General features: G+C 35.5%; 2 protein-coding genes across 3 annotated transcripts in view; both read right to left on the bottom strand.

Moving 5' to 3' along the window:
* Window positions 1-780: 780 nt before the first annotated feature.
* Window positions 781-6,313, bottom strand: LOC107753774 (cytokine-inducible SH2-containing protein-like). Of its 2 annotated transcripts, none has more exons than XM_016569994.1 (3): window positions 5,595-6,313; window positions 4,288-4,462; window positions 781-2,150 (listed from the first exon to the last, which is right to left on the bottom strand). In XM_016569994.1, the coding sequence occupies exons 1-3, from the start codon at window positions 5,604-5,606 to the stop codon at window positions 1,675-1,677; spliced, it is 663 nt and encodes a 220-aa protein (XP_016425480.1). In that variant the 5' UTR covers window positions 5,607-6,313; the 3' UTR covers window positions 781-1,674. The 2 variants fall into 2 exon arrangements, with proteins under 2 accessions (XP_016425480.1, XP_016425479.1); XM_016569993.1 differs by having other exon boundaries at window positions 4,288-4,465; window positions 5,595-6,312.
* Window positions 6,314-7,024: 711 nt separating this feature from the next.
* The window catches only part of LOC107753866 (twinfilin-2-A-like), a 7,473-nt gene continuing 5,885 nt past the window's right edge, over window positions 7,025-8,612 (bottom strand). The window contains exon 8 of the mRNA XM_016570138.1: window positions 7,025-7,227. Coding sequence (XP_016425624.1) covers window positions 7,060-7,227 — 168 coding nt within the window. The 3' untranslated portion in view covers window positions 7,025-7,059. The remainder of the gene's footprint in view (window positions 7,228-8,612) is intronic.

Raw genomic sequence — 8,612 nt, 5'->3', positions numbered from 1 at the left:
TGTTGTTTCTGACGAGAGAATTCGCCAGAAAGACGTATTCGGTCAGCGAGCGAGTGAAGAAAACACGGCATTTAGCGATGACTCATCTGAACACCTCTGATTGGTCATTGCATTCATAAGCTCAACAGCATCGCGTGTGATTGGTTAATGCGCAGTGCTGTAAAAACGCGTCTGTATCTGGCTCAGCGCCAGCCAGCGAACGCAGATTTGAATTTAGCAGCTGATGGTATGACGCACTGAACGTTATAATCACACCGGTGTGATTCTATTAAATATAGAAAATATTATTTGCCTATTTTTTGTCTTTTGGAAGCTGCACTCAAAATCCACTTGGTTCAAAAATCTGAGGTGGCATGCACTTTGAATGGGCATGACGCCTCTGGTTGCGTTCCATTATCTTTTCATCCCCAGAGAATTTATTGTATTTCAGGCGGATGAAATGTGAACTGTTGTATTTTCATTTTTATTCAAATTAATTTTATTTCTTTCAAAAACTATTAAAAACACTTAAAATGAAGGTGAGCCTCTTTTGGACTGTGGGGACAGGCGCAATTAGTGTTATAATTTGCGTAAGCTTAAGATGTGTGTACAGCCTACTAATAGTGTGACACTTCATGACTTCTTTTAGCAACTGTATGTTAATGAGTAAAAATAAATAAATAAATATAAATAAAAAATGGTAAAGTGATGTCTCAGATTCATTTTAGCATTTAATTAAATGCACTTCTTTCTAATCAAAAAAATACACAACTGTAGACATGAACGATCATGTGATGAAAATAAATTCTGCGTGTTTATAAAACGGCAAGATGTTCCTCTGCTGAAGCTGATTATAAGAAAATTACGTTACAAGATGCTTATCGAATGTCACCATGAGTACTGAAATATTATTTGTACTATTACCAGGTAAAATAAATAAATAAAAACATTAGCTTACATTACTTCAATTGTAAAATGGAAGTTCATTGCCCTACACATTGTTGTTGTTTTTTCTTTGCTGTTTTGTTACATCCCAAATTTTATTCATGTGTTTGGTGTGTGAAAAAAAAAAGCCATTAACTTTTCCTGGAATGATGATGTTGTCTGTTAAAATGTCTTTCATGTCAGTTAAAGTCTGATTACAAGCGCATACTGCCAGGGTAGCCTATCTATGACGGTTTCTGACAGATTTCTTACTGAAATCTAGTTCCTTTATAAGCTAAATTACAAATAAAATTGTCATTGTCAACAACTTTCTAAAATAATCTCTATAAACAGTATTTAAAAAATGCAATAATTGCAGACTTTGTTTCTAAATAAATTGCTTTCTGAGGAAATTACACCTTTGGAGACACAGTATTACAGTCAGAATACAGTATTATTTACGTGTACTTCTTTTGATATTTTATTTTTTCATTGTTCTGGTGATGGTAGCTGGTGATGAAGCCCCATTCTTAGAAGCACAGAAAGGTATAGAAACATTTTGTTTACTAAAATGAGAGGTATTTTCAAATATTAAAAAAAAAATGTACACAAAATAGTCCTTGCTTATTTGCACACCTACTCTGACATATGACCAAAATAAAAGTACCCATGATTCTGCCAGTGGGCAATATTTGCAAATTTTGGCTAAACCACTTGTGACTTTGCAAAAACGAACTCCCCTGAAATGCACCAACATCCCCCCAAGTGTCCTCACACCTGAAAGGGGTATTCTTGCAAGTACAGCAGCAGTGGCCGTGGCAGTGGCAGCTGTGTATGGCAATCTGTATGTCTGTTTATAGTGAGGCGTGTGAGGTGTTGTAATGTTGGAAAGGCCTGAGGCCTGTACAGGGGCTTCCTGAGCTTCAGCAGGATGCCATTGTCCTTTGACACCACGTGATGTTCTTCTGCTATCCTCTCCTCCCCTTGACTCGTGAATGTATAGTGCTGCACAAGACTAGGAAGAGCAGAAGAGGACAACAGGCTTGATCGGGCTGGAAAACTGGAATCGAGACGGAATCGGCCGCTGTCGTATTCGATGCGGACATTAGTGGGACCTCTCCACGTCTGTACGGACAGGGTGAAGAGGTAGAGTGGATGGCTGCTGTCACGGACAAGGAAAGTCCCTTCTGATGCTCCAATTAGGGCATCCCTTGCCTCACTGGCTGTCATACCACCCCAGTACCATCCTAAAACATAAAGAAACTATGTTAATATGACATACACTATCATCTGAGATCAGTATGATTTTTGTTTCTTTTAAAAGAATACCTAATTTAACAAGGGCACATTAAATTAAAAAAACATATATGTAACAAAAATATGAAGCAGCACAACTATAACTCGGAACTATACTCTCATTCCAGCGTAATAATCAAGGAACTTTGCTGCCGTATAGGTGCAGCAGGCGCAATTATATTACGCTTATCTATGCACAATCAGTTTGTAACACTCCAAAGAGAAAGGAAAACTTGAAATCGCATCATATGACCCCTTTAAAGGCGAGTTTCTCAATATTGTGATTTTTTTTGCAACCTCAGGTTCCAGATTTTCAAATAGTTGTATCTCTACCAAATATTGTCCTATCCTAACAAACCATACATCAGTGGAAAGATTATTTATTCAGCTTTCAGGTGATGTATAAATCTCAATTTTAAAAAAAATTGACCCTTATGACTGGTTTTGATGTGTTTGCAGTACACAAGCCACAGTTAAGACAGCTGACTCCACTTTGATGTGACGCTGTCCCTCTCTCTCTCTCTCTCACACACACACACACGCCCGCGCGCACGCACACACACGATGCGCAAAACTCAGCATTTGAATAGTCAATAGCAAATACTTAAACTAATAACAAAACAGTAGCTGATTCAGAAGCGCCAGATTGTCATAGCAAAGTCAGAATTACCTCCTCTCCTAGGTTCACGAAACGGTCGTCCATAGAATGCATTGCTGTTCTGTTGTAAGTTATCTTAAAGATTCCTAAATGCATCTACTTTCGGAAGGCCAAGTAAAGTGCTTTTGCTTTCGCCTAGAAACACACAGCGTCTCCCTGACATGGCTGCTTCAACACTAACTGCGGTTACTGAAACCATGCCTTCTTTCTTTGCGTGCACATTTGGGCGGCATTATGCTAATATTTCCACATAGTGAGGTAGATATGTGGGGGCGTGTTAGAACGAGCCGTTTTAGGGGGGTGTGGCAGAGTCTTAACTTTGATAAAGAATATCTCTTTGGTTTTGAGACTTTAGTCTTTGCAACTTCAGGGATCTTATCTATGCACAATCAGCTTGTAACACTCCAAAGAGAAAGGAAAACTTGAAATCGCATCATATGACCCCTTTAAAGGCGAGTTTCTCAATATTGTGATTTTTTTTGCAACCTCAGGTTCCAGATTTTCAAATAGTTGTATCTCTACCAAATATTGTCCTATCCTAACAAACCATACATCAGTGGAAAGATTATTTATTCAGCTTTCAGGTGATGTATAAATCTCAATTTTAAAAAAAATTGACCCTTATGACTGGTTTTGTGGTCCAGGGTCACATATTAGAATGATTTCGGAAGGATCATGTGACACTGAAGACTGGAGAAATGGCTGCTGAAAATGTATCTTTGCCATTACAGGAATTTAAAAAATAATTAAATAGAAAACAATTATTTTAAATTGTACAAATATTTCACAATATAATTGCTTTTACTGTATTTAGATCAAATAACACTGCAGCACTGGTGAGTAGAGACTTCTTTCAAAAACAAAACAAAAAACTAACTAAACCCAAACTTTTGAAAGGTAATTTACATTAGGATTATTCTAAGAACTAATAATAATAAAAATAATAATGTTAATGTTAATTTAGAAAACAAACATAATTAAATTATAAATAATAATGATTTAATAATTAAAAAATAATAATTAAATTTTTTGTTTTATGTATTAATTTAAGTTATCAGCACAGAAATAAACTGTTGCTGTAGTCACTTTAGGACCCTGGTCAAAATCTATTCTTCATAAAACATAAAATACATAAATATACAAAGATGACTTGAGACTCTGTATATGACTTGTTTATAGAATCCAGAATTAGACATAATCTTCAGTGATTGTTCAAATGAAGAGGGAGTCATTGACTTCCAATGTCTTTTTGTTTTTAATTAAACACGTATGTTCGGAATCTGATTAGGTTTTTATTGGTCAATTATAATGGAGGAAATCTGACCTGATAGTTGCTGACACTGGACAGATGCAATCAAGAAATATGAAGCTTAAGAAAAAGTGCACATCAGTTCCTCAAATACTTAAATACTAAATAATATATAGGCTACCTGAGGTATGTAGGTGCTGAAAGGTGGTGGTGATGAAACGCAAGTCCTCAGCCGGGGCCCATGAGTAGGGAGCGGCTTGGGACCGCTGAATTTGTTGAACCTCTGATTCATCCCTCTCATTTTGGGCACTTGTATGGCTAGCGACCATTCCTGAAGGTGGCTCTGGCATGAGAGCCTTCTTATGAAAGAAAAAAACACATTTCTTGAGAATAATTACGGCGTAATCAACAGATTTGTTTTTCTAAACCTACAAAATGATGTGAGGTGAGACAGCGGAGAAAACAGTCCAAAGGTTAAAAATCGCTGTGCTTTCTATATCATTGCTTTGTCATTTATAATTTCAGTGAACTCAAAGAAAGAACAAACAAAGGAAGTGCAGTTTGCCAAGAACAAGAGAATGCACTCACATGCTATTTACACAACGTGGCAAGAATTTCAGTTGGAAAGCAACAGGGTAAACAACAGATTTGACAAGTTACAAATATGTCATATCTAAAACAGTATAAATAAGATCCATATTCTATTGGAATGCTGGTGTTTTTATATCAGTCTCAACTTCTGCCTCAATAAGTCAGAATCTATGTTCTTTCTCACATTGTGAAACAATTATCATGATGGTTAAGTTACCATACTTAAAAAACTAATTTCTGAAATGTCCTGGAAAGGTGAAATATAGAACAAAATATTGAGTTGCCTTCTTTTACAGACACTAATCTGCATACTGTATTTGATTTTTAAAGATTTTATTCAAGTTGCATTCAAACAAACTGCAAAGTATGATCACAGACATGTTATTAATTCTATAAAATAAAAAAGGATTGAAATGGAGCTGAACTACAATTGACATTTTCCAGTATTGAAACTGAAATAAAATAAAAATGTATAAAAATAATAAGTTAAATTCAATTCAATTACACCTGAATTCTGGGCCTGTACTCAACAGCTACATGTCAGGGAAATAAGCATGTTTTGATTTTAAAACTATCGCAATGTAGGCTTCATGTTTGCTCAGTAACTTGGTCACAAAACTTTTAGTGCATGTTTCGCTCCCTATTGCACAATGCAACATTAAAAATCGCTTAGATGAGAACAAAATGTTGAATTTCGAAACATCAGCAGCAGGAATCGGGAATGGATTACGATCAATTATAAAAGGACGACGTAGCCTACATGATATACGTGATGTAACCACTGCAGTCCATCACAAATTAGTCAAGTCAAGAGCAAACCCACCAAACAGGTATGAGCGCTTCACAGTTCCCATGAAACTAAAATGACTTTAGATAGAAAACACATATATTTCTTACCTTTGTGGGCATAAAATCGTCACCTTCTGTACGTCACCAATGGGCAGCAGTTTGGAAAGACTGAAATTTACGCGAATCCTGCAAAGTGCCAAAGCTGCTGACATTGTTCCAGCAGTGCTATAATGGCGACAAAAAGTCCACAAAGTGAGCGAATCTAGTCAACATCTAAACATTTTACAACAGTAATCTCTGATGCTGTCTAAACCGAACGAGCCTTCTCTATCAAATATTCTCCAGGAAATCGAAGAGAGCGAAATTAGGACGAAAATGACGCAAAACAACAACAAAACAGCTAAGTAGTACTCAAACAAGAGTAATATGTCGTTTGGCTTGGTGGATTGTTATTTTCCTGTAATAAGAGCAGTAAGAAACGCCTTTGCAGCACGTTTGGCTGTTTTATGAGTTGACGCGAGTTCTAGGAATTTCATTCCAAGAAGAGCGCTACATCTTTGCGCCCGCGACCTCATCATCGGCCGCTTGGCGTTTCGTAGTAGAACTGCGCTCTCGACCATCGCTGCGTTTCCATTGGCTGCCGTGCGCCGCTGACGAACCGCCCGTGCCGGTTTCAGAGGCGGATGACTTTCCCAGTAAAGAGCTTTCCAGGAATGCTGAAATTGACCTCTGCGCCAGCTGCATTAACTGAGAGATTTCTATGCGACAGCGAGGGCTGTGATGGGAGGTGACTGCAAGGTAAGCGTAGTAAGTCTAATACCAGAAAATGTTTATTGCCAGAATGTTAGTTATATGGTTAATTACATCCCAACATCCTCGTAACTGATAGAGCTGGCCCTGGATCAGCACATGCATTAACCCTTTAAGAGACAAACCCAGAAAAAAAACTATGGAATAACTGTTTATAATAAATATTAAAAAGTATATAAAAATGCAATAATATATTTTTTTACATTTATGTTTTTAAAAACCTAACGACAAACAACTAAAGAGTATCCATTTTATATTAATTAAAATATAACTTCATTACTAGTAAGAAAGTATTATTGGATAATAATCACATACTAGTATTAAATGCAGTTGATATATATATATATATATATATATATGACACTACTGTGCAAAAGTCTTGGGCCATTAGTGGCTTTATTTATTTTTTTATTTTTTTGTGAAAAAAACTGAAAAAACACAGTACTGTGTATATAGAGGCCTGTTAAAGTGTTAACTAAACATAATGCTTCTCCATGGTTAGGCAAAAAGGACATTTAACAAGACAGATTAATGGATTTTATTTTATCTTTAACATAAAAATCATCATCTAAACAACACATTTATGTGGCCTTGAAAACCATGTGAGAATGTGTTTCAGAGTGAAAGAAGACTAGTTAAAATCGAACATAAAAAATAATAACCATGAAAAGGATAGCTAAGACAAGAAAGAGGCTACAGGCAATTGAGAGTGAAATTAAACAAGTGTATCAGATGTCATTTTACATGTTCTGACTGTATGATTCTAGCTCTCATCTCCATTCTCTCCCGCTCCTCTGATTAGACGCTTGTTCCCTCGTTTCCCTGTTGGGCCCTTTGGCTTGGTGAAGGCTTGTTTCAGAGCATGCTGCTTCGGGTAAACCTCTTCATACAGGAAATCTTCTGTCAGGCACTCTCCACTATCAATCTCCATCTGCACACATGACACATGAGCATACCGAAATGTGGATAAATATGAGTATTTGATTTAAAGCGAATGTCAAAATGTTATGGATTATGACGTTTTTATTCAAAGGTCTGAGTTTCAAAAGTTTTGATTTGTTTTTAAATATATTGAAATTTTACCTAGCAATGATGGACTAAATTGATCAAAAGTTACAGTAAAGATATTAATAATAATGTTACAAAATATAAAATGTCAAATAAATGCTACTTTTTAAAACTTTCTATTCATCAAAGAATCCTGAAAAAATAAACGTATCACAACAAACGTTTCCACACAAAAAATTAAGCACCACCACTGTTTTCAAAACTGCATAACCTAATAAAAAGAAATATTTCTTGAGCACCAAATCAGCATATTAGAATGATTTCTGAAGGAAGATGTGATGTGAAAATTCAGTTTGCCATTACAGAAATAAATTACATTTTAAAATATGTGACCCTGGACCACAAAACCAGTCATAAGGGTCAATTTTTTGAAACTGAGATTTATACATCATCTGAAAGCTGAATAAATAAGCTTTCCATTGATGCATGGTTTGTTAGAATATGACAATATTTGGCCGAGATACAACTATTTGAAAATCTGGAATCTGAGGGTGCAAAATATTGAGAAAATTGCCTTTAAAGTTGTCCAAATTAAGTTCTTAGCAATGCATATTACTAATCAAAAATTAAGTTTTAATATATTTACGGTAGGAAATTTACAAAATATCTTCATGGAACATGATCTTTACTTAATATCCTAATGATTTTTGGCATAAAAGAAAAATTGATAATTTTGACCCATACAATGTATTTTTGGTAAAAATATACCCAAGCGACTTAAGACTGGTTTTGTTGTAAAAACAAAAAGAAGAAAAAAAGTGTATCTTAGTGTATCTTTTAAGATATGTTCCCCCTGTGTTTTCAGTGTAAAGTGTTCTGCAGATAAAAGTGGTTAGACGTAATTATGACATTTTAAAAACACATCAGGAGCATCACTCTGAGTTACCTAAAATAATAAAAGAGAGACATTGGACAATATAGTTTATTTGTTATTATTTCGACAAGGCTTAAGTTGTTTGACAGAAACACACACAAACACACACACACACACACACACACTAACAACAACAACAATAAAAATAAAATGGAAATGGGCGTTTGAACAAAAGAATGCCCCTGAAGAAGGAATTTAACTGTCTAATTGTAATGTATGGTGTTACACTTCATAAAACAGGCAAAAGTTAGAATTAGCAGGGAAATCTGACTCTATGTTGCGATTGAACAGGACGTCACGTACATTAATACGTATTTAATTACAAATGATCTAATTAACATGGTGAAATGAACATTGCTTGCAGAAAGACAGCA

The sequence above is a fragment of the Sinocyclocheilus rhinocerous genome, unplaced genomic scaffold (assembly GCF_001515625.1).
Source record: "Sinocyclocheilus rhinocerous isolate Xijiao unplaced genomic scaffold, SAMN03320098_v1.1 scaffold711, whole genome shotgun sequence".
Taxonomy (NCBI): Eukaryota; Metazoa; Chordata; class Actinopteri; order Cypriniformes; family Cyprinidae; genus Sinocyclocheilus; species Sinocyclocheilus rhinocerous.
The sequence above is the reverse complement of the archived record's forward strand: the minus strand, read 5'-3'. Positions and strand labels throughout refer to the sequence as shown.

What these genes read in the sequence shown, in the direction of transcription:
- LOC107753774 (XM_016569993.1), bottom strand. An exon ending in TCAGCACCTACATACCTCAG is followed by an intron (nt 2,151 to 4,287) that starts GTAGCCTATATA and finishes TTTATGTTTTAG; the next exon opens with GATGGTACTGGGGTGGTATG.